Source organism: Astatotilapia calliptera, chromosome 4, assembly GCF_964374335.1.
Source record: "Astatotilapia calliptera chromosome 4, fAstCal68.1, whole genome shotgun sequence".
Taxonomy (NCBI): domain Eukaryota; kingdom Metazoa; phylum Chordata; class Actinopteri; order Cichliformes; family Cichlidae; genus Astatotilapia; species Astatotilapia calliptera.
The window spans coordinates 25,190,215-25,215,689 of record NC_137425.1 but is presented as its reverse complement, the minus strand read 5'-3'; the positions used below and the strand labels follow the sequence as shown (position 1 = coordinate 25,215,689).

Here is a 25,475-nt window from a genome sequence, read left to right as displayed (position 1 = left end):
TCTTATCAAAGCAGATCTGACTGAGCACTGTCCTGTCACAGCAGACGGCTGATTTGTCCTTTGGATCTCCTTCATTAACTCAGTCTTTTGCCCACAACCCCTGAAAATGTGCTGCTTGTCCCTTCCTCTTTAAAATTCCGACAACACAAGTCACACAAGCTGTATTTTTCACAAGATTCCTGTTTATTTCTGTACTTACAATATACCAGAACAAAATACATGAGAAACAGCTTTTATAAGCGGGTCAGAACAAGGATAAAGTGAGGGTGCTGCTTGCAGAAGCCAACAAAGGGGTGAAGGATAAACGAGCTAGTGTCCATATCTGTGAAAACATGACAGAGAGGATGTTCTGTCAGTACAGCTCTTCAGTTTTAAAGAATAAACAATTTTCTCTGCGGGTCAACAAATGATCAAATGCACTGTTAACCAAGGAACCCCTTAAACCCTTGTGATTGGACCACACAGTAAAACTGTATACAATGTAATGCATGGTACTCACTTCTGAAACTCCCACTCCCTGTTGTCCAGAGGACACACCTGTCTGGTCTTCAGCCAGCGAGAAATACAGTGGAAGTGGAAAGCATGCTGGAAAAGAGAAACAGTAGAAGGATGGTAAAACTACCTAAAAGAATTTTATTTAACAAAAATAACTTCTCTAGTGGAAAGTCGATATTTTACTTCAGGTTTACAATATTTAAGTATCATGTATTTTATTTATTATTAGTCCTTTATTTATCCAGGCAAAAATCTCATTTCCAAGAGAGACCTGGCAATACTGCTAATACTAATTCTTTGTACTTCCACACGACAACAATCAAACTTTGAGGCACAACTGGAAAACAAAGAAATAGATCATGTGCGCTTAAAATAACAAAATGACCAGAGGATCAAGTTATCCCAGATTATTTAAAACCATTTTTAAGGATTTTGGAAACTTTAAAACCTTCCATTTAAATAGTGTTCATTGCATGTATAGTTCCTGCATATAAACCTGGCATGAGCAAGCTCTTATAAGCACAACAGCCTTGTGCAGGAAATTCCTATTAAAGTTCATTATGATCAATGTTGGGAAAATCGCTTCAGAAGTTATACTAATATTAATTTGTGTTTAACATGATTCCTCTCACCTTTATGGATCAGCATGCTGATCATTTTTGATAATGATATATCATCTGGAAGATCACCTCTGCCCGATACATAGAACTTCCTATATCTGCCCTTCCTGGCAGCAGAGATGATTGTTACAGGAGGTGCCTGTCATCGTCTTTTTAAGATCACTCCTTAGAAGTCCTAATCTGACTTTGTGAATCTGCATGTTTTCAGTATGAATGCCAAATTTGAACAGGGAGCATCAACAACTGTCAGTGCTACAGACACCAGGGTCAGACTGTGAAGACTCAGTTCTACTGTGATATCCTGAGTTGTCCCAGGGAGATCATTCAGTAGAAACAACCTGAACTGTGGAGTGCAGGGCACACACACTTCCTATGACTTCCTCCTTTGTTCCCAAAAAATAATTTCAGACACCCATTTTCATCTTCTTTGCTGTGTGTGATTGGCTTTTGTTGCCAATCACACACAGCAAAGACAGAGAGAAAACAGAGAAAATCAAGTGGTCAGATCAGGATTTTTCTTCCACAGTGCAATTCAAACAAAGAGCAATGGTCTTAAAGGGGAGCTGAGACCATTTTGATCACACTGTACATGTTATATAGAAGCTTACATTGCAAACACCCCAGGCTACAGTGCACTCTTCAGAGGTTGCAGAAGCTTGGTTGGCCTGGCACTCTATGCCTAATGGGTGAGGAGGGAAAAGAGAAATGTGTCAACATAAAAAGCACCATATCACCTACAATGATAAGCAAACCTCATTTACTGTCAAAATGTTCACCAAAGAGATCAAAGACCAAAATGTAAAACTGAACTCACAGAGATCCATGATGTGGTTCCTACAGATAGCACAGTTGTCCACCACAATGTCCCAGGCCCAGAGCGCCACAGCATTCCACTGAGGGGGGAAAAATAAAATCACACAAATATATGATCCAAGATTCATAATCTGGAGATTATTTAATTTAAAAAATGTCTATATCCCCTTATTTGAACCACACGAGGGCCAGCAGTGCACAAACTGCTGTGACTTGAGGGGCACTTTTTGAGCTTAATAACAAACATGACATAAACATATGTTTTATTTAAAAATATATATTTTAACTTTGGTTCATTATGAGTGTCAAATGTCTTTTGATTTGAAAAAGAAGAAGCAAAAGCATCTCTTGAGTGTCTGTAAGAGGGCCTTATCCACTTCCCCATCCCAGAAACACGCCTGAGATGTTACTGTAAACTCTATAGAAGTCCTCAAATCATTAGAGATTTAAGGCATGGGGCCCTAAATATATCATTTGAGTCTAGCTTATTGAGAAAAGAATAGCATAAGAACGAGACACACAGTCGCCATCGAAAGCATGTCAAACGTGTAAACATTATTTTTAAATACAAAACAAAAATTACGTGTGATGTGTAGCTAGGCTAATTCCGCCGGGGTACCGTTTGAACAGCTGATGTGTTTCTGCCCATTACACCTTTGTTATTAATTCAGAGATATCTGTAAGGGCGTTGATTCTCGGCCCCTTAATGGGAAGTGCAAATTCGTGGGTATTCGTTACTAACAGCTACAAGCCTAGTGTCCTATGCCACAGTGACATAGCGCTAAAGTTAGCATGCTAGAGTTAGCTTAGTAAAGGCAGTGAGCGGCACTGAGCTATGATAGCGTCCATTGTTCACATTAGACAGCTTCTTAGTAACTCCCCGGTGAGAGACTTTTTACAGCCATACCTTCTTTACTTCAAATCGTTTCTTGCTTGCGCTATTAGTACCGCTCGGTGTATCCACGTCCATTGCTGCTGCCATCTTGAACGGAAGAGTATGACGTATGAGCCAAATCAGGCGGAAGAAGAGCGGCAGTTTCCGCCGTCGAATTTGAGAAATTTTAAAGCGTATTATATCGATATTTGACGGCGTAATGAAGACAGATCATAGTTATTTTCTTATATTTATTTCAAAAGCTAACAATGTTAACTTTCATGAACACAAAGCGAAAAGCTTCTCCATCCAAAACATTTAGGTTCCACCGAGATTTGAACTCGGATCGCTGGATTCAGAGTCCAGAGTGCTAACCATTACACCATGGAACCCCCACGACTAACCCTCAACTACACCTCAGTATAAAGGTAGGTATCACAGACACAATGTTCTGTCATTTCCCATTAGATATAGTAAATTGTTAGAGCACAAATGTTGCTAACACTGCCAAGTAGTTTGAATTACTATTGATCTCCCATCGATGCTACGGTGATAAGATCAATACTTTGCTTCTATCCTATAAGTTCAGTTTGTAGCCCACTGAATTTTGGAATTAAAAAACTATAGCTCAGACATGCTGTATGAAAATATCTGAAAGATTTTGTATTTACCGTCACGTCTAGAATATTTAAAACCTATAGCACATTTAGATAACAGATGTTGACCAAAAGTGCTTAAAAGACAGGTCTAAAAAAAAGAATAGTTTTAAAATAATTAAGAAGGTGAAAGATTTGTTTTGTTGTCGTGTTAACTAATTATTGTGGGAAATTAAAAAAAAAAAATCAAAGTGATTTTAGTGGTCATTAAAATGTGTTCAGAATTTGCATATTGATGACTATTTCATAAATCATGAAACACTGATCTCCCTTACATAAGCTGCCCTTATAGGCTAAAAATATTTGTATTGGTATAGGGAATACTGGCTTGATATCAGATCAATACCAACATTTGCAGTACTGCACATAACTAGCTGTGTTTGTCCGTTTTTGTTAGCTTTCAGTATGGATACACCCATAGATAAGATTTTTTTTGGCTATGTGGTTCTTCTATAAACTACACTCAATTCCAATGTGGGATATTGCTGTGCCGTCTCACATAGGGACAATGTGGGATAACATGGCCTCGCTGATTTCACCTATAGACACTTGACGCTTGGCCTCTGTAAATTAGTATGTGCACCACTAAATATACATTTCTGTAATATGCATAGCAGTTGGGCTCCTCTAAAAATGCGTTGTTATTCTCTCTCAACAAACCTTTTTAGTGTTGCATTAAAGTATCCCTGCAAGAATGGTGAGAGATTGGCTGAGTGACTGTCAGGTTTCCTCTGACTTTTTGACTTTGATTTTTCGCTTGGATACAAAACTTGCATGGCTCAACATTTTAATTTAGAACCAAACAAATGTAGCTTTCAAGAAACCCAGCTCCTTAACACTCAGGTTTATTGCAAAAAAAGAGGAAAAGGAAAATGAGTTACATGTTCTCATTTCAGTATCTTCTTTTTCTTTGTTACTTTTGGTGGCCCAGGTTTTCTTTGAGGCTGCTTCCTGGGCAGTTTGGCGACTTTAGCTGTGGTCTGTGCTTTGACTTTTCGGGATTTCAAGGAGTCTGCTTTGGATTTCTTCACTTTTGGATATGCAGCACTCTTCTTTTCTGGTGGAGAAATGTTCTCTGGGCAGGACTTGAAGACGTGGATGCCCCGGACCTTCTGACCTCTGAGCTCAGGAGGGTGACCACAAGTTGCGGTCAGCTCCAAACTAACATTCTCCATCCACCTGAGCCACAGATACAAAGAGACAGAGTCAGTAAAGCTGTCAGTTCATTCTAACTGTAGTCCCAGGTAAATCTTACACCGACCTGCGCAGAGGAAGCAGAGAGCAGTCACAACGCAGTGGGTTGTCCTGCAGGTCCACAGTCTCCAGGCCGGTGAGTGGGCTCAGATCAGGAAACTCCTCCAGCTGGTTTCCTCTCACAGTCAAAGTCCGCAGCTCTGAGGCCAGCCCCAGCAGTGCATCCTTGGAGATCTGCACAGTGGTGCAATACAAAGAGTTGAAAAGAAAATTCTTTATCTTGAACAAGCCCTCAGTGCAGTGAATAATCAGCACATATTTTCACATAAACACTACAGTCACGTTTGGACTAGATATTGGAAACCTGGCTGGTGTTCAAATACTGACAATGCTGAGAAAACATAAACACGTTGCAAACGAACTTGTGATATTAGCTTAAAAGGGTCTCTCGTACCTTTTCCATTCCCATATGATCCATGTAAAGTCTCTTCAGACTTTTGGATAAGGGCTGGAAAGCATTTGGTCCCACCCAACGAACTGAGTTCCCAGAGAGGTTGAGCTCCTGCAGATTAGGGGTCTCAAGCAGAGCGTGGGTGGGCACCTCAGTCAGCTGATTTGAATCCAGGTGAAGGGTACATAGAGAGTCAGAGTCAAGAGCGCCCTTGGCAATGTAAGTTAAGTTGTTATTGCCCAGGTATAACTCAGTAAGTTTAGAGCCCAGTGAGGACAGCAACCCACTGGTCTCAAGTTTAGAGATGGCATTTTGCTCCAGATGTAACACAACCAGACTTGGTAAGAGTGACAGAGCTAGAAGAAAGACACAGAACAGCCATGTTTTAGTTCCAGTGTTTCTTGTAGATAGTATCTACTGAGGCAGACTTAATGTAATTTTTCCACTGACCTGATCCAGGGAACTGCGCCAGCTTGTTCCTCTCCAGGTGGATGTAGGTGAGCTTGGGCACTCCAGCAAAGGCCTTGGGGTCCAAGGACATGAGGTCATTATCAGAAAGATACAAATACAAAAGGTTTTTCATCCCTTGGAGGGCACCACCTTCAATTTCATGGATTTTGCAGGACTGCAAGTGAAGAGAAACAAGTTGGCTGCTGCCTGGGAAGCTGTTGGCTGGAAGGTAGTGGAAGTGATTATCGTGGAGGTCCAGCAACTGCGTCTGGGCGGGGAAGCCTCGTGGGATTCTAGTATGGCCCCGACCCTCACATGTGGCATGCTGGGTCTCAGTCTAGAGAAAATCAGTTTTGAATGTGAAACCTGCAAAACGTCTCAGTGGAAATAACAAACAGTCATCGAGGAAGTACTCTGAGGGTTTACTTAATAGAATACCGACATATCACAGTGCTCTGAGACACTGATAAACATATGAGTAAAACAGCTGCCTTGTAGCATGCAGCATTAGCCTTCATTTAAAGGCCTTTGAAGCATTATTTGTGGTGTGCCAAAAATCTACCACTATGTTACCCATCTACCTACAGTGGAGTTTTAGAGCTTTCAACTCAATTTTATTCATATAGCATGGCCACTTGACCCAACCCCTAAATATATGCTTTATCAAAACCCTTTTAGCATAGCTCTCTAGCTTAAAACTAGAGAGGGTGTCTGCCTCCTGAATCCAAACTGGAAGCTGGTCCCACAGATTAGGGCCCTGAAAGCTGAAGGCTGTGCCTCCCATTCTACTTTTAAATATCCTAGGAATCACAAGTAAGCCACAGTCTGAGAGCCAAGTGCTCTACTGTGATTAGCGAAGTAAGTAAGTACAAGTGAGCCAAGTGAGAGTGTGGTAAAACAGCAAATCTATGAGAAACTGGAGTTTTTATTTTTTCTTCCTGCTTTCATTGTGTCCCAGAAGTGTTTTCTGTCTCCAACTTACATCACATTCACAGTTAGCTGGACACTTGACCTTCTGCTTTGGCTTGGCAGTGGCTGTGACCGTGGGTGGGACTCTTTCCGTACTCTCCTCCTCCTCCACCGGTGACTCCCCCCTCCTGCAGCGCAGATCCAGAGGAGACACCGCCTGCAGAGGCTCATCTGAGAGGTGAGGAGGTCCAGAGCAGGCCCCCAGCAGCTTCACACCACTAACTCTCGCCCACTGCCTCAGTGGAGACATGTAGCAGTTACAGTAGATGGGGTTCCCTTTAGAAAAAGTAAGAAATGCCTGTTGGTCAGCATGTAAAAATGACACATGGTATGCTATCACCCCCCTACATCTTTCTTTCTTGGCCTCACTATGAGACATGAGAAGTCAGATCACTTACATCTGCTGGTTTGGAAAAAATGAAAGCCTGTTATGTTAAAGTAAAAATCTGTGTCCAATAAAAAATATCAGAACACAGGCTTTACCTGTCAGGTTGAGGCTGGTGAGGTCTCTAGGGCCTGAGAAGGGCTCCACGTACCGAAGATGGTTGTGGCTGAGGTCAAGGTGTGAGAGGAGGGGGGCTTGAGAGAAGGCCTTGTCTGAGAGGTCCTGAAGGGACATGTGGCTGAGGTACAGGTGTGTAAGCTTTGCCATGGAAACGGAATCTTCCCCGAGGTAGACCATGGGGTTGTGGTTCATGTGCAGCCGTGTGACCTCACGGAGTCTTAAGAGGTAGAGGACATGGCAATTTAAAATTGTCACTTAAAAGCTCACAAATTTTACTACATATATATATATATATATATATATATATATCTATATATATATATATATATATATATATATATATATATATATATACATATATTATTGACTTCTTTCTGAGTGCTGCTGCAGCTGAGGATTCAATGCTAAACACACATTAAAACACACATATCAATACGTCCCATAACAGTCGTCCAGGTTGTCCCACCTCGTCATTGTCTGTGTGGGGAAGAACTGCAGCTCATTGTGATCCAAGTCGAGGCGGCTGAGGGTGAAGAGCCCAGCAAACGCCTCAGGTGCCAGGTTGTTCAGAGAGTTGTGGCTAAGACGAAGAAACTTAATGTTCTGCAGCCCCTTGAGGAGGAAGAGGAGGAGAAGGAGGACCGTTGTGGAATCGCATTACCAAACACATCCAAAAAGATTATTAACGTATTTACCCATAATTTGGAGTACCTGGAAGACCATGTTAGGGATGTAAACCAGCTGGTTGTGGGTTATGGCCAGTGTGTTGAGGAAGCCGAGCTGTGTGAAGGCTCCAGGCTGGATCTCCTCGATGCGATTGTTGTCAAGTCGCAGCTCTTTCAGGGAGGAGAGACCGTCAAAGGACTCCTGCAGCAGTGAAAAGAAGAGAACATCATTCTCATAATAAAGACTCGAGAGGAAAAACTGCGGGCCTCTGATCTTACTTGGTAAAGGATTTCAATTTTGTTGTGAGCCAGGTTTAGAGAGACCACTCGGCCAAGAGTCCGAAAGGCACCCTCTTTAATCTCGATGATGTTGCAGCGCTGCAGGTTGAGATGGGTGAGGTAGGGTGTGTGCATGAATGTCCCCCTGGACAGCACCTGCAAGTTGTTATTTCTCAGGTCGAGTTTCACAGTAATCTAGAGGAAACAATGAGTATTGGACACACAATTACATGCCAGGACGGAAACCAGAGTGAGGCTGGTTTATTCAGATAATAAGTCTGGTTAGCTAATCACTCTTTGGTTCTAAAATCACTCTCTCTCTTAGATGTTTCTGATGTTTCACTGAGGAGAAATCTTTGTCCTATAAACCTGTTTCAGTTCATCGATATTTCTGGGATGTCTTAATTGAAAACCCTTTTCAGGTCGTGCCAGAGCATCTCAGTCAGGTTAAGAGGAGAGCATTTGAAATTGTTATTGAAACACATGCACGCGCCATCCTTCAGAGTAAAGAGGAGAGGATCCATCCAGCTTGTTATCAACCCTCAGTTTAAAAAGCCTACATGTCTAAGATACAGCAAAACCCCTGAATTCCTCACCTCCTCCACAGTCGGGGGGACATCTGTTAGGTTCTTTCCCACACAGGCTGTTGTGAGTGTGATGCTGTCACAACTGCAGGCTCTGGGACACTTTTTGGCTTCCACGGGTAAAGACAGTGTTAAAACAAGGAGGACGACTTCAGCAGAGAAGATCTGCATCTGTGCCAGTAACACATGTTAGAAATAGAATTACAGGAGTGGCTAAAGGCCCCGGGTTGGGAGACAGACACTAGACACACTAGTTCAAGTTATAAAGCTCTTCTGCACCTTACAGAAGCAAAACAACAGATTTGGGGGTCTTGAAACATGGATTCCTCCTCATTTAGTTGGATAAAGGACTCTGCTTTTCCTTTCATGTCTATAAAATATTTTTGAAGGATTGTCATGTTACCTAAGGTATCTTTAAGGAGGCAGAAGAGCTCTCCACGGTTGAAACCAGCATAGCCTTTTACTTTGTTTGATTTCCCCTGATCTCCCACAACTGGTTCCTGGTTCCCAAAACTCAACGGTTTGGCTTTAGCAACACATGGCACACATCATTTATCTGCCATTTTTAAAATATAGATGTAGCAGGTGATGATCAAAACTGATCGATACTCAATATCTTACACTATATAGCTTAACACTGAATGCTACCATATGAGAAATCTAAACTCCAAAGAAAATCCGAGTTCAAAACCCAGACTCACTGAAAACAAGCAGCTTGGCTTACCTTTAACCATATGGCTGTGCTATCAGTGTTTCCTTGGTAACAAGAATTAGAGATGGATTTAATCTGCCAGTTCAGGCTTTAAGTTGTTCACTGAGGGCTTTACTTCACTCTGAGTGTGCTCAGTACTTACAGCCTGTGGTCCAACAGGCTAACAAACAAGACTTTGGTAAATTCTTTTGTGGTGACCCCTGATCTTTGTGTCCTCTCTCTGCAAATTAACACACTGGCTTCACATTTTCTGAGGCACAAGAAGCGAGCAGCTTCTATTTGCTGACACATGAGATGAAATAACTCACTGCTGGTTTGGAAAAATCAAGGCTTTTAAATCTGAATGTCGGAGTTTCATCCATAAGCTTCCATTATAACCTTAAAAAAGCCTGCTTCATCAGGCAATAATAATTGTGTGAATGCCTCAAAGTATTCTGTTATTTCTGCTAATTCCGGCTATATCTTTTGGTATTTATTACTATTATACTTTTTAAAATATTACACTTTTTTCCTTTTGTCCCATTGAAATGAATGGAAAACTTCCACAATTCTGCTAAAACTTGCTTGTTTTTGAAACTTAACTACTTCCTCATACTTTCACGTAGAAACTCCATTCAAACTTTAAAATGTTCTCAAATTATTGGGCTTTTTATGTGTGATTCAGCTTTTTCATATGTGTTACTGTTTTAATTTAATGCCTATTTAAGTTTTCAGTTGCAGCTTTGTGATTTTCCAGAAAATACATGCGTTGTTATGGTTGCTATGCAATTAACTCAGAGTGACAACTTGTCCTTTCTGAACTTTCTCTTCATGTCTGAACAACTTCTTGCTACTCACTCAATTTTCACTCAACCTCCACAAATTATACATCAAAACGTGGGGATTTTTGCTGGCTTTCAGAAAATGTCACTATCATTGTTGTGGAAGTTACAGATTTTTATCAGATCGCCTCAGAGCAACACAAAGTCTGAAAACTCTCCATAGAAAGTCAATGGAGAGTTTGTTCAAAATCAGCGCTGGAACTCTTTAATGAGAGCCATTTTCAAATCGTCATATCTCCTTAACAAAGCAAAGTTAACAAATGAGGCTTGTGCCAATTCATCTTCAGACACTGCTGACACTCACGGTCGAAGCAGTTTTTACAGTCATCTTACCGTTGAGCCATAAATTACATTTGTTTGAGGGGTGGAAATCTGTCCTTTCTGTCCGCAGTGAAGGTTCAAAGTCTGCCGATTCACCCAGTACAAGTGACAGGACAAGTGCTTCTATCCCACCGAGTTTTACAGTAGTTACACAACGTTTTGTAACTCCAAAAAACGGCGCAGTACCTCTGATTGGTGGACTGAAATTGAGCAGAACCAGGTTGTTCTGCCTCTTTTCAGCAGAAATTTCAGCGTTTTCACCTCTTATCAGCACAAATCTCAGCCTCTTCTGCTGTTTTTATCAGAATTGTCAGCTTTTTTCAGTTACGTGAGAACCAGTTTGGCTCAATGAGTAGCTGAAAAATTGCAGCCTCTTCTGCTCTTTCAGAAGAATTTCAGCTTTTTTACCTCTTTTCAGCACAATTCAGCTTCTTCGGCCCCCTGCATATTTTTTCTCTCATCATATCTATTGTTGGGACAAGAACTGCTTTGGCTCAGTGAGATGAGCAGCTGCTGTGAGATCTGTTGGTGCAGGTTTGAATCCTACTTGTTGCTGTTAGCACACCTCTGCTTGCATGCACTCTGCTTTAGTGACACTGTTCAGTGTACCCTTTCAAATAAAGCAGTTTTCAGCAAAGAGTTCAGCTTCTACACAGTGTTTTCATCAGATAGTTCTCCTGCTGTTTTCAGATTCCACTGCAAGGCATTCACACAGCATTTTCGCAGGAAATGCAACTTTTTCTAGTTATTACTACCATTTCAACTTTTCTTTCTCTGTTTTGCATTACTGTAAAATCTGTATCTGCATTACATCTTTGGAGTTTAAAGTTTTGCTTTTTATTTTTAAATAAAACTCATTCCAATAAAAGCTCGGATGCTATCTGAAATATAAAAAAACCTAAGTGTAATGATTTGAAATGCTTATAAATCCCATTTTTATTTTGACTGCAACATTCGAAGAAGGAAAAAATTATTTGGGAAAGAGCCACGTTCACCACAACAGCCTTCTTCTTTTAACTGCAGCCAGGCCATTTCAGCACTGAACCTCTTCGCTAGGTTTAGCATCGTCTTGCTGAGATATGCAAGGCCTTTTTCTGAAAAAGACATTATCTGGATGGGAGCACATATTGCTCTAAAAGCTGACCTTATACCATTCAACATTAATGGTGCCTTTCAAATGTGCAGATTATTCTGAAATTGCTCCGTAAATTGTGGACAAGGTCTTTTGCCAGATTGGTTAATATATATCCAATCACGTTACTGACCCGTTGCCAGTTAACCTGAATTTTCCTTCAGCTGTTTCAGTAGTTTCCCTTATCAGTTTAAATATTTAACATTTTCCATGTTTTATTGTGAATAAAATATGGGTTTATGAGACTTGCAAATCACTGCATTCCAGTTTTATTTCCTTTAAACCGCATTTTGTCTTTTTTGGAATCGGGGTTGTAGAAACTACACAGTCAGCTTGCAGACACTTAAAAAAAACAACAACAACACTCAAATGAGCTTTATTTTTGCAACACAATTTCATCAACAACTGTCTAACCTGAAAATACATTTCAATTTATTTAATGCATTTTAATGTGGTATGTTACAGTCTTGTTTCTGCTTGTCAATAGATATTTTAATATCACAATTTGACAATATTTGTGAATATATAACAAATATTTGGTGTGAAACAAGAGAACAGCAAAGGTGAAAATTAAATAGAGAAGCCACAATAGCTGCAAGTGCCAAGTCCACACTGATCCTGGTTTACAGCTGTCATCTGTGGAGCGTGAGGCCTTTTCTCATTCACCCATATACAAAGAAGGTGAAGTTAAAGGTGTCAGTGCTGTCTGGTAGTTATTTGAACATACAAAAGGCTTCAACAATTTCACACCTTCAGAGCTTTTTCTATTTCATAAGACATATTCAAGTTATGTCCGAAGTCCAGGGAAAAAAGGGGTTTTCTCAAGTGCTCCTCTTTTTTACTTTTGTGTTTGTGTGTGCTGGTTTCCAAAGGCCATGAATGATCAGTCTATGCGCACGTGTCCACAGTCCTCAGCTCTGAGACCGGACTCTCTGCAGTGTTGATTGGAGATTGTTTTTAGCATTTCCACATGACTCCAAGGTCTTGTTATTCCTAAGAATGACACGTGCAGATTGTACAATTATTTATCCTGTATTACAATTTTTTCATTAAAAGATCTGGAGATTTTCTAGGATCCCATGAAACACCCCAAAATCAACAATAATTATTTAATTATTAATTTTTTTATAAGTAAACTGCACCAAAATATTGCATTATATAAATAGTTTAATCAAGAATATAATGAATCCTCTCCAACACAAAAGTGAGATAAAACCAGGGCGAATTAATCACCATCTGTTTACGCACCTGGTGCAGAAGCATTTATGTGCTACGTTACTAAGGATAGGAAATAATGGCGTTTTGTACCTGGAAGCTGCCTTTTGATTGGCTCATTCTGTCACGTCCTTACCGGGACATGAAGGCCTCCAGCACAGCCACGCTCTCTTTGGGGAAGTAGTCCTGTCGAACGACATGCTCCAAAGCTTGGAGGTGGCCGGGGACCACAATCACAGGTTTCACCTTATCCTCGCTCTGAAGGTAGAGGACCAAAAACATTAGGGGGGGGGGGGAGCAAACCAAAGACACATTTTGCAGAGTGTTTCATACCTTAATAAGTCCAAGCAGCACTAACAAAGATGATACAAAGCTGTAGCCTTGGAAGGAAGAGGAGGTGAAAGCTTTCCTCAGGAGCCCATCTGCAAGAGGAAAACCATCTTTACAAACACAATTTTCAACACTGGAATAACACATCACTGACAACAAGTTTAGTTTCTCCAACTCCAAGCACTACAAAACACACATTTATGCAAAGCAAAATAAGATTATTTATTTTTTTAAAGCACAACTTTCCATCCACCAATTTGTTTGTTAATGGGAAAAATTACAATAATATGAAAAAAAAGTGCAACGTGTGGGGAACGTATACATATATATATCGTTATATCTTAAGGTTAGCGTGGCTCTCTTGGATGGAAACAACTACCAGCATCTGAAGCTAATGATTTTATACTGCTTCATAAATCCATACACACCATGCTAGTGTAAAAACAATGAAAATAAATAAATAACATACATTTAAAAAAAAAACAAAAAAACAAAAAAAAAAACTCTGGCACATACTGTATACAACAACAGAAACAAATGCCAGTTTTACATGTGGCTTTTGTTCTAAATAAACCTTTAAGTGGATCTATTATTATAAAGCTCCACTTAAAATTTTTGACTCCGTATGAACTCGACGAGACCGGTGAGGACAGAAGCCCCGCCCACCTTCCGCACAAACCCTTTGTTTGCAAGTGGCAGCCAAACGTGACAGCTGGCTCTAACTGTGATGAGCCAAAACCACTTTTTCCAGAGTAGACTGAGCTTTCTAATGACTTAGATGAAGTAAATTGTAGGATTATTTAAATAAAATTAAATAAAAATAATTTAAGAGCATTTTAAGCTTCAGCAATAGCTGAAAATGAGAAAACTATACTAATACTCAAAGTAATATGTGAAAAAAAGAAAAAGAAAGAAAGAATCAAACAGCTTAGCACAAAATAACTAAAATACACAAATGTCACACAAGTCTGGCATTTGCAAGATGACTCAACTCCACAAAGTGTCTTACCAATACTGTCCAACACTGCATTCCTAACTTCAGTATTGTCCTCCTTGTACACAGATGCAATCTTGAGGAAGGCTTCAGCTGTTTTTGTAGCGTCTGAAACATCCACCTGGGCCCGGAAGAAGAAATGTTTACACACTAAAGAACTGCTGGATCTTTGCATAGGATTACAAGTGTGTTTTAATGTCACTGGAGATTTCTTTGCTACCTGCTGCTCAATAAGCAATGCTCTCGTGGGGCCCAGTTTAAGCAGTTTGTCAGGGGAGGGAAAGCTGAGGAAGGAGGAGACTTCTGGGGGTCGAGGTGTTGACTGTGGGGTGGAAAACTGTAAGAACAAGGCAAAAGGAAAAAGTCAAAACACAAATGTGTGCATATGATCACAGCTAGTGTGGATTTTAGACTTCCTGTCACCTATTCAGTACAGAATGAGGCTTCTGTTAGACATAATAGTGACGTCCCTCAATACTTTAACATGTTAGTCATCATTTGGATTCAATAAGGCCCATATCTTACATATATCCTACTTAGAACTAGTGTATATTTTTTTCCTTATACAGTGGGGCAAAAAAGTATTTAGTCAGCCACCGATTGTGCAAGTTCCCCCACTTAAAATGATGACAGAGGTCAGTAATTTGCACCAGAGGTACACTTCAACTGTGAGAGACAGAATGTGAAAAAAAAAATCCATGAATTCACATGGTAGGATTTGTAAAGAATTTATTCGTAAATTAGGGTGGAAAATAAGTATTTGGTCACCTCAAACAAGGAAAATCTCTGGCTCTCACAGACCTGTAACGTCTTCTGTAAGAAGCTTTTCTGTCCCCCACTCGTTACCTGTATGAATGGCACCTGTTTGAACTCATCATCTGTATAAAAGACACCTGTCCACAGCCTCAAACAGTCAGACTCCAAACTCCGCCATGGCCAAGACCAAAGAGCTTTCGAAGGACACCAGGAAAAGTATTGTAGACCTGCACCAGACTGGGAAGAGTGAATCTACAATAGGCAAGCAGCTTGGTGTGAAAAAATCAACTGTGGGAGCAATCATCAGAAAATGGAAGACATACAAGACCACTGATAATCTCCCTCGATCTGGGGCTCCACGCAAGATCTCATCCCGTGGGGTCAAAATGATCATGAGAACGGTGAGCAAAGATCCCAGAACCACACGGGGGGACCTGGTGAATGACCTGCAGAGAGCTGGGACCAAAGTAACAAAGGTCACCATCAGTAACACACTACAACGGCAGGGAATCAAATCCCGCAGTGCCAGACGTGTTCCGCTGCTGAAGCCAGTGCATGTCCAGGCCCGTCTGAAGTTTGCCAGAGAGCACATGGATGATACAGCAGAGGATTGGGAGAATGTCATGTGGTCAGATGAAACCAAAGTAGAACTTTTTGGTATAAACTCAACTCGTCGTGTTTGGAGGAAGAAGAATACTGAGTTGCATCCCAAGAACACCATACCTACTGTGAAGCATGGGGGTGGAAACATCATGCTATGGGGCTGTTTTTCTGCCAAGGGGACAGGACGACTGATCCGTGTTAAGGACAGAATGAATGGGGCCATGTATCGTGAGATTTTGAGCCAAAACCTCCTTCCATCAGTGAGAACTTTGAAGATGAAACGAGGCTGGGTCTTCCAACATGACAATGATCCAAAACACACCGCCCGGGCAACAAAGGAGTGGCTCCGTAAGAAGCATTTGAAAGTCCTGGAGTGGCCTAGCCAGTCTCCAGACCTCAACCCCATAGAAAATCTGTGGCGGGAGTTGAAAGTCCGTGTTGCTCGGCGACAGCCCCAAAGCATCACTGCTCTCGAGAAGATCTGCATGGAGGAATGGGCCAAAATACCAGCTACTGTGTGTGCAAACCTGGTAAAGACCTATAGTAAACGTTTGACCTCTGTTATTGCCAACAAAGGTTATGTTACAAAGTATTGAGTTGTATTTTTGTTATTGACCAAATACTTATTTTCCACCCTGATTTACGAATAAATTCTTTACAAATCCTACCATGTGGATTCATGGATTTTTTTTTCACATTCTGTCTCTCACAGTTGAAGTGTACCTCTGGTGCAAATTACTGACCTCTGTAATCATTTTAGGTGGGGGAACTTGCACAATCGGTAGCTGACTAAATACTTTTTTGCCCCACTGTAGAGATTTAATGGTTAGAATTTAAAAAATTATAATTACAGACACATTTGATGCCATTTTACTCATTTAACTTGAGCCAACTTGTGTTAAAACTATTGCAATGAACAGACATGTCTTACCTTATTGCCAGTGCTTTCCTCTTCCTCCTCTTCTTCCTCTTCTTCCTCTACTTCCTCCTCGTCCACATCGTCCTCGTCATCATCTTCTTCCTCATCGTCGTCTTCGTCCTCCTCGTCATCATCATCTTCTGGCTCGCCCTCATCTTCACTGAAGAAGTTTTTTTTTTTTAAAGCACAGCTCTGTAGTGAGGACTTTGCAAAAAGACTTCATGACCTAAAGCTGCGTCCACAGTAGATGCGATTTGCGCGTTTCACATCACTTGATAAACTGATATTTGACATCTGACATGTGATGTATTTACTACCGTGTCATTCAATGGTATCCTGAGTTGGCAGCCGTTTGAATCACTCACCTGGGATTTGAGAAAAGTTTATCTCGGGTACTGTCCACGTCATGCTGGTTAGTATTTGAGTAGAGTATTTAAGAGAAGCCTGGCAGGAGGATCTCAGTATAAAGATTATAGACAGCAGATGTCAGAAGGCTCAAGAGCATCTACGGACCTCGTCAGCATGTGCCAGATAAAGGCCTATTACAATTCAAGGTTCTACACAGGCTACATTTATCAAAACGCAAACTGGCTTCCTTCCTAAAACGATTCATCCTGCGATCGAAGCGAACAAATACCGGCTTCTCTAGCTCAAAAATCCTGAACCTGTCCACACATCCGAGGATTTTGCACTAAGACATTTCAGGCCTTGTCAGAAGTTTTGCTAAAGCAAATTGCTCGGGGCCCAAACCAGACATTATTTTGGGTGAAAGCAGCAACCCTAGAATTGTCAAATAATCAATACATGTTAATCGGATTTGCGCTGTTATTGACGAAAACTTATTCTGTTGAACTGGAAGCAAACGAAGCCACCGAGGTGGGACTTATTCCATGTCATTGGGCAACTCTTTGACTACTTTAACAAATCCAAGGCATGAAAGATGTATCTATAATATTTTGTCTTTGAGATACTTTTTTAAGTTGCTGTAAGTTCATATGAAGAACCTCAAAAAGAGAGTTGTGGGGGGGGGAGGCTCTGAATGTCACTTTCTGCTATGAATCACAACCACTGTGGATGCAGCTCAAGCAAACAGGAGTCAGACTAAGCTGTGATTTACCTGAGTGATCCAAGTAGCTCGCTCATGTTCATGGCTTCCATGGCGACTTTCAAGGCTCTGCAACCATCCTCTCCGATGCAGTTACCTGAAAACCAGAGATCCTTTCACACAAGCCATGAAGCCAAATGCAGCTAAAACAACATTCCTCCATAATGTCTCAAATACAAACAAACAACAGAAGCATCATGACTGACACCGACTGCATTCTTTGTACCATTTAGGTCCAGTTTCTCCAGTTGGTCCTTGTCTTTTACTGCCTGTGCTACGACCAGAGCAGCATCCTCAGTAATCTCACCGTACGACAAATTGAGCTCCTGTGGAACATAAAAACTATTTATTCAGAAAGGTGTCCCACGTACATACATATGCTTTTATTTTAACTTCTGTAACGTCACTGTAGACTTCCACTATGTAAAACAAAAGGCGTTGGATAGGAGCAGCTGTAAAGTAAAGTTTTCCTTCACACGCGAGCTCCTAGATAGGTTTCTACTGCAGGTCTATTCTTTGTTGCAAATGTGAGAGAAAAGCTTTCATGGTGACAACTGAGCGTGAATTAAACGATAAGCGTCGAAGCAAACTTTTACATTAAAGATTTTTTTATAATCAAGTTAATCGATGAATCGTTACAACTCTAATACCATCATTAACCCTGTGCCCTGTTGTCAGGATGATAGGGGGAAAAAAAATTAAATATTGTCCAAGCCTACTGCCAACAACAACTTGCAACAAAGAGCTGGCAGTAGAGGGTTGCCCTCACTTACCTTGAGGATCGGCAGCCCCTCTGACACGCTCACTGCAATCGCTTTGGCTCCTTCCGGTCGTACCAAACAGTCTCCAAAGTTTATCACCTGGATGCTCCGCAAGTGTTTCAAGGCCTGTGAAGACACAGACAGTATCTGCTGTATCAGGCTGAAAATAACCAGTACAAATGATGGTGATGCATATTTTCACTATATTCAAATCATTCTGTCCTATTTTGCAGGCACTGTACAAATGTATCTTGTGAAGGCATAACTTTAAAGAGTTATATAAACAATACAGATCTTTCCTCTGTGCCTTTTAAACCAATCACTCTTTTGTGCAGGTGTCAGTGAAGCAGATTTCCATGCCTTTTTCAAGACTATCCAAGATTCTTTTTCCAGGCCTGGGAAATGAACGTTTTCAAATACTTTTCAGGTATTTCATGAGTGCACAAACTCTGTTTAAAAAAAAAACAACTCACTGTCTAGATATGCAACTACTAATCCCTTACATATGTATACCTGAGCCATGGCCATAGCCCCCTTCTCAGTGAACGTGTTGTCATTCAGATTGAGGATTCGAAGTCCTGGATTGTGTTGCATGGCTTCGGCCAGGGCGGTCACACCTGCGTGGTTGATGCCATTCTGGGGCATGTGAACCTCCTCCATGCTGCCCATAAGCTGGAAAGACAAACTTTAATCGTACACGTTCGCTGCTTACACATAAAAGATAAAACTGTAAAGATCTACTTTGAATGTGTCTGACAGCATAAACTGGCTGATAATTATTTATACGAAGTGGTCCAAGAATAAAACGTGTCAATCATTAAGAGACGTATGAGAAACAGTCGTTCTGATGAATCAAAATGAAGCCTGTCGATGAAAATCAGTCTTACCTTAAAAGCCTGAGCGAGGGCAGTGGCTCCGTCATTCTCCAGTCGGTTTCTTCCAGCAACAAACACCTTCAGGCTGAGGGGCGATCCCACAGCGCTGGATTTTTTATGGTTGTAGATCAATGATGCAGCTAAAATCTGAGGAGTACAAAACAAGTACAGTCATAATGATCTAGGATGCATCTGTCCACTTGTCTGGTTTTCATCTTTGATGCTTTATTCTTGACAATGACGACCTTATCCAAGAACACGTGTCATCTCCACACTTACCTTGCCACCTCCGATGCCCATGCCACAGTTGTTGAGCCGTAGCTCCTGCAGTGTGTAGCAGGTGGAACTCTTTAGCAGATTCTCAATGCCCTTTACTCCATCGGGTCCAAAAGCATTGTCGCTGAGGTCTAAAACTGTGAGCCTGGCACCCGCCAGCATCAGAGCATCACCCAGTGAATTCTACAAAACAAAAATAGGAAAATAGGAAGTGAATCAAAACTAACCGCTTGGGAGTCAAAATTGATGTGTTATTGATAATCATGTAGTACCAGGGAAGGTGGGATCTCAGAGCGCAGGCGACCTGTAAACATGTCACTCCAGTAACAACGCTGACGAGGAAGGAAGCAAGGAGACAAGAGCAGTGTCAGTGGAAGCCACAAGATGATTGACTGACTGATTGTATTCCATTACAGGGCAGTTAATCATATAAATTATTATTAGATTCACCCATGCTTGTTGCAGGTATCAGTGTGACAGAGAGCAGAAGGCTGTTTTCAGCCATATTTAAACATTGTGTCGGACTAAGTTATCAGTTCATCTGCATATGAAACTTCTTATTTTAAGTGTGCACCCAACCTATCGCCCTAAGGCAGCTGCAGGATGCCAACCCCCCTTCACCCAAGCCATGAATTGGATAAACGTTTGGATTTCTCATTCCAGATTTTCATACTTCAAACATTTGCTATGATAAAGCACCTTTCATCATATGCCTTTGGAATATTAATATAGGGCTGGGCCATATTATACCGTTCACGGTAATACCGGTATAATGTTAGGCAACGATAGGAAAATGAAATATCATAGAATATGAATAGAACGCGCATGCGCAGTGCCTTTTTTTTCATACGCACATGGCCGATTGTTGAGTGAAACAGATGAACCAGAATTGGTTTGTACAAATGGTGCAACTTCAGTGATGTGGAACTGGTTTGGTGTTTGTCCGTCAGATACACGACAAAGCACATTTTTTTGCAGAACATGCAAGCGGCCGTTGTTATTGTCATATTTGTCGGACTAAGATGCTCTTAAATCTGGGAGTAATCTGGGTCCTAAACTCCGTATTCTTCAGGTCAAACAACACTGCAGCATCACTTAGAGTTAAAAACTGTCTAAATTCTTTCATCTTTAATAAAACGATCAGCATTGCTGCTTTACCAGGTGTACCTATGAAGTTTAACTTCCAGGCATCCATGAAAACAAAATTTATTACATTTAACAGAGTTAGAAGTTAGCAGGAAGCTAGCGGAAGTTAGCTCGCTAGTTTCGCTAGTTACCTAAACATGATATTGCATGTTCTGACTGAGAGATTTCTGAAAAAAATCAAACGTACAGCTCTGCTATCACTTCCAACATAAATGAAGACAGGAAACTAAACAGCAGTGACGTTTGTAGGGTTACTGAAGTTGGGCTAGCTGGTATATAATGATGTGCTACGTGATCGCTAGCGACACAGCTATGTTAGCATAACATAAACAGTGAAGCTGGAGGACGAACACTAACACTTTTCCACTTATAAAAGTTAACGTGAAGGTTCCTCATGGTTAGAGACAAATGCAATCGCATGGCAGGATGCTGTAAAAGGACCAAACTTCAGTCAGGAGAACAACTGAGATAATCCATCCACAATACGAGGTTAGTCATTAATATACTGCAACAACATGGGAATAGAGCAGCTGCCAGAGAATTCAACATTAATGAATCAATGGTACAGAAGTGGAGGAAGCAAGAAGAATGAGTTTAATAAAGTTTGATTTATCTGACTGCTTTGTTTCGCTTAATGTGCCTTATAATCCCGTGCACCTTATGGTCTGAAAAATGCGTACTGCACACTGCAGTTTAATGTTGCAAAGCACCTCTTTTTAACTTCAGTGGATATTATACATGGTTATGCTCAGGATATGTCAGCCCATTTCCACTGGAAATGCCTTTTGGTTAAACTTTCAGCAAGGAATTTGCATTTGCACTGTTACATTTTTATAAAGCTTTAATGTACATAAAAACCAGCTTCTTGTTTAAGTGAAAATAAATGGAAGGTTGTCTTTTTGCGCTAGTAATGTTGTGGAGTTGTATTTTGTCTCGCATCAATTATATCGTCAGTTATATCGTTATCGCAAATTTTCAAATATATATCGTGATAAATATTTTTGGCCATATCGCCCTGCTCTATATTAATATTAATTGTATTTTTATTAGTTCGTATTTATTGTGGAGAAATATAAAACTGCTGAAATGTTAGAGATGATGAACAGAGAACAACGTCTCACCATCAATGCACTCTTTGTCTCCAGGGCCTTAGCGATGGCCTGTGCTGCCTCCACACCTACAGTGTTTCCCTCCAATCTCAGAGCTTGTAAACCCTCAAAGTCCTGGATCTCCTTCACCATCTCCTCAACTGCGGAGATTCAAATGATCATATTAAAACAGGTAACACATAAGAAAAATCATTAAAGCCAAGCCTTTGGATTATTTTAGTGATTAAGTGACACTCACCTGACTGAGCATCATCCAGCTTTCTTCCCTGTCCTTTGTAACTGAGCTCTCCATCCTCCACTCCAGTTTTGGCCAGAGAGTCAGCCAACTGCGCAACGTCGTCTGTCGCCATCCTGGCACCTGAGGACCAAATGCATCACTTTTTAAACTTCATGATAAACTCCGCTGTCTGACTCCTCTGCCCAATACCAGATGCTAACAGAACCAAAACAAAAGCACCCAAAAGAAGTCATTCAAACTCTAAATTATTCAGCTGGGTGTGAACAATCTGGTTTAAAGAGCGCGGGTTTTTTCTGGAAAACCTACCCTTACTGCTAGCCTTACTGCGACACAAAAACAGCTGAAAGCGCTTGTTCCACTGAGGGAATAATGCACCTCAAACACTGATTTTAAGTCTGGAAAACCACCGGAGCTCCCATGTCTACACTGTGTAACCAGTAATCTCTACAGTCTCCTACATAACGTCTGCACTCTGTGTGCTCGTCTAATACCCGGAGACAGCCGACAGCTTTGACGTAACGGTCACTGAGACAGAGTTGTTTTGGGGTGGATTTCCTCTTACAAGCAACCGGCGCCTAGCATGGGCTAACGTTGCTACCGTTATGCTAATATACCTGCATGAACTGTAACAGGCTCGTGTCCGTGGAGCCTTTACGATCGTTTCTGGAATTTATAATCCATCTTTATGCCATAATTACATATTTTCTTATGCGAATATGAACAGAAAAGATTCACGTGCTAGCAAAGGTCCATTCAACGTGGTTACAGCTCGGTCAGTCATCTGTTAGCAAACCTTTCAAGTTGGCCAGCGCCGAGGTTAGCCCCAGCCCTCGGGTTGAATTAGTTATTTTACACACCCTAAATCGCGTTTTAGCTAAACATGAGTCTACTCTTTATATAAATGAATGCTGTCATTACCACAACACTGCTGTGCCGCTTGAATACAGTCCGGCGGGTCGCTCCCTCGCTATTGCGCCTCTTCTTCTTCTTCTTCGTGAGTTTTATCAGCGAAAATGGTGCATTACCGCCACCAACTGGTAAGGAAGGACCTTAACAAAAATATTAGTCTGTCTTCAAAAATTAAAAAGCAGCCTCATAACCTTAAGGTTATGAGGCTGCTTTTTAATATCTTGAAGTTTGTTTGTTTTTTAATTTGTTTATTTATTTTCTTTGCCTTTAATGAATAGCTTTTGTTCTTATACTGAAGTTTTAGATTACTTGTCTAAAACAAGCCAGCATCAGAACTTCAGCCAAACTACAAAAATAAAATACGAAGGTCAGCCAGGAAGTGAATCAGAAACAAAAGCAACAAATCCTGAGATGTTAATAACCCATTAATCTTCGAAAATATTCTGCCATGCCAATTTGTTATGTTTTATTTCTCATGGAAAATACAAACTAGTTGCAACATTACAGAGATCCTCTTTTATTCTTGTTCTTCTTTTGGCTGTTCCCTTTAGAGTTCACCATCCGCTTCACATCAACTCTCTGCATGTCCTCTTTCACTGCATCGATGTATCTTCTCTGTAGTCTTCTTATTATCCTCTTAACTGGCAGCTCCATCTTTAACATCCTTTATTCCATATATTCAATATCGCTTCTTCCCTTGTTATCAGTGCCACAGTCTCCAAACTAAACATCATAGCAGGTCTCACTACCATCTGAATGGTGATTTTGCATTATGCCAAAGACCTACCCGCTATGCCTGCTGGCATATTTATGCAGGCTTTGTCAAACTGCTTTTATTCTTGTGGATGTCAGAGCTGGTAGGCCCTAGCTCGTTAAGTTAAATATGTCCAGAGCCTGTGATGCGCTAAAGGGCGGCAGTTTTATTTCAATAGAGATCAGAGGTCATCTCCTTCTATTTGTCACACTTACAGGATATGATCATGTGATTCATCATCTCTTGACTGTGCTGATCTGCTCTGCTAAACGCAAAATTTCCTTCTGTGTGCTGTGACTGTGCGGACTCAGGAAATATTATGGTACCCATAGTTGTGTGATTTTAGTTCAATTTTTGTCTTAGTGCTTAAAAGGTTTAAAATACCTTACAAATATAAGATGAACCGTTAGTTAATCATCAGTTTATCACAGTATTATATAGGTATCCTTGTTGTCCTTGCTGTTTTTAGTCTGAAGCATGCCTTCTCACCAACACTACAGCACTTTACCAGCTTCTGATTGGCTGATTCAATCATTTCTTCCCCTCCAAAATGGTGCTGTTTCATCTATCTAACATTTTTTTCATCACCACCTCATGCATCCATGTAGTTTGACCGCATAACAGAAATTAAACCATTTATAACGATTTTGTAAAGTGAAATGTAGTACATTCAGATTAAACTAAGAACCATTTTTTATGCTCAAACTTGATCATCTCCTTTACAAACAGGTTTGACAGGTTTCCAGTGCAGCAGGCAAAGTGGGGCGCAACAACCTTGCTTTTGGTTGTTAAAATATTATCATATTACCAAAATAAAACCCCTCTGAATTTTATTTTGTATAGTTATGCCTGTAAAGAAATTATGTATCATGGTTTGTATTTTTTATTGTATGCAAATACCATGTGAGTTAGAGTAAATCAAACAATATCAGCTTTATTTATACATCAGCTTAATGCCAGTTCATATCATTATTTCTAAATATTATTGAAGTGTTTCATACACTAAATTAAAAAATGTAGGGGGAAATACAGCAAAGATTGCGATGTGAGTAAAAAAAGGAAAAGAGGGGTCTAGTAAACTGGGAATAAATGTGAATGTTTTGTATAATACAGTAATTCAGTTTATTTAAGATAGCTTTTTAAAAGACGTGACAGTGCTTATACATTTGTATCTGTTCTCTAATTTCTAAAAATGTCAAATTTGAATTGATAACTCCATCATTTTAAGTCCAGTTTACATATACTGTGCCACACCTCAGGCTTTTCTTCCTATTTCCCTCCCTTAAGAATGGCTTCTTGACAGCCTTTTCACACTGAAACCATTTCTGATGACGCTTCAGTGAACAGTAAATGAATCAGCTGAAGGTTCAGGTATCAGGTCTTTGCTAGATTTCGCCTAATTTTTAAGCACGTAACCTTCAGAATGAAATATCTATTATTTATCTATCTTCATTTAAGCCTGCTGCTTCTTCTTTTGTGCTCCACTTCTCCTGTCTTATCAGATGTTTTAAGGACACACTGGACATCATGCTGAGATAATCACCTTGGTAATGGATAAATACAATTTTATATAGAATAGAATAGAATTCAACTTTATTGTCATTGCACATGCACAGGTACAGGGCAACGAAATGCAGTTTGCATCCATCCAGAAGTGCTTTAGTGATATAGATATATTACAATATATATTAGCAATAATATAGATATGTAAATATATTACAGAAATGAGTCTATTATGGTATGTTATAATGTACACGGTATGAAGTATGTTGTGAATATTCTATAACTATAAGTATGTACAGGCTGTAGTGAGTACAAGCTATGTACAGGCTATGAACAGGATATAAATATGAAAAACTATACAGAATATGAAATAAATAACTTTACAGAATCTGAGATATACAGCTATACAGAAATGGGAACTATGCAAGTTGTAAACAGTTG

The 25,475-nt window shown here is 40.4% G+C and overlaps 3 protein-coding genes and 1 non-coding gene across 9 annotated transcripts; all 4 read right to left on the bottom strand.

The window, feature by feature from the left end:
- Window positions 1-162: 162 nt before the first annotated feature.
- On the bottom strand, window positions 163-2,967 carry rbx1 (ring-box 1, E3 ubiquitin protein ligase). The gene is made up of 5 exons (XM_026165651.2): window positions 2,836-2,967; window positions 1,930-2,008; window positions 1,724-1,794; window positions 500-585; window positions 163-322 (listed from the first exon to the last, which is right to left on the bottom strand). The coding sequence occupies exons 1-5, from the start codon at window positions 2,908-2,910 to the stop codon at window positions 310-312; spliced, it is 324 nt and encodes a 107-aa protein (XP_026021436.1). The 5' UTR covers window positions 2,911-2,967; the 3' UTR covers window positions 163-309.
- A 155-nt stretch (window positions 2,968-3,122) lies between these two features.
- trnaq-cug (transfer RNA glutamine (anticodon CUG)) lies at window positions 3,123-3,194 on the bottom strand. The gene has a single exon. It is a non-coding gene; the product is annotated as a tRNA-Gln (tRNA).
- A 1,093-nt stretch (window positions 3,195-4,287) lies between these two features.
- chadla (chondroadherin-like a) lies at window positions 4,288-10,527 on the bottom strand. 3 transcript variants are annotated; one of them, XM_026165611.2, is made up of 11 exons: window positions 10,422-10,527; window positions 8,568-8,726; window positions 7,972-8,166; window positions 7,739-7,894; window positions 7,494-7,639; window positions 7,006-7,244; window positions 6,536-6,798; window positions 5,554-5,890; window positions 5,107-5,459; window positions 4,720-4,886; window positions 4,288-4,637 (listed from the first exon to the last, which is right to left on the bottom strand). In XM_026165611.2, exons 2-11 carry the CDS (start codon window positions 8,724-8,726, stop codon window positions 4,346-4,348), a joined length of 2,307 nt encoding a protein of 768 aa, XP_026021396.1. In that variant the 5' UTR covers window positions 10,422-10,527; the 3' UTR covers window positions 4,288-4,345. The 3 variants fall into 3 exon arrangements, with proteins under 3 accessions (XP_026021396.1, XP_026021398.1, XP_080156551.1); XM_026165613.2 differs by lacking the exon at window positions 10,422-10,527 and adding an exon at window positions 9,280-9,419; XM_080300425.1 differs by lacking the exon at window positions 10,422-10,527 and adding an exon at window positions 9,280-9,419 and having other exon boundaries at window positions 5,554-5,626.
- Window positions 10,528-11,901: 1,374 nt separating this feature from the next.
- On the bottom strand, window positions 11,902-22,913 carry rangap1a (RAN GTPase activating protein 1a). Of its 4 annotated transcripts, none has more exons than XM_026165619.2 (16): window positions 22,787-22,913; window positions 21,869-21,988; window positions 21,643-21,770; window positions 19,648-19,707; window positions 19,379-19,558; window positions 19,112-19,246; window positions 18,738-18,896; window positions 18,237-18,350; window positions 17,690-17,789; window positions 17,476-17,560; window positions 16,371-16,518; window positions 14,301-14,417; window positions 14,096-14,201; window positions 13,090-13,178; window positions 12,850-13,014; window positions 11,902-12,534 (listed from the first exon to the last, which is right to left on the bottom strand). In XM_026165619.2, the coding sequence occupies exons 2-15, from the start codon at window positions 21,978-21,980 to the stop codon at window positions 12,889-12,891; spliced, it is 1,659 nt and encodes a 552-aa protein (XP_026021404.1). In that variant the 5' UTR covers window positions 21,981-21,988; window positions 22,787-22,913; the 3' UTR covers window positions 11,902-12,534; window positions 12,850-12,888. The 4 variants fall into 4 exon arrangements, with proteins under 4 accessions (XP_026021404.1, XP_026021400.1, XP_026021402.1 ...); XM_026165615.2 differs by having other exon boundaries at window positions 12,893-13,014; XM_026165617.2 differs by having other exon boundaries at window positions 12,893-13,014; window positions 22,662-22,813.
- Between the last annotated feature and the right edge of the window lie 2,562 nt (window positions 22,914-25,475).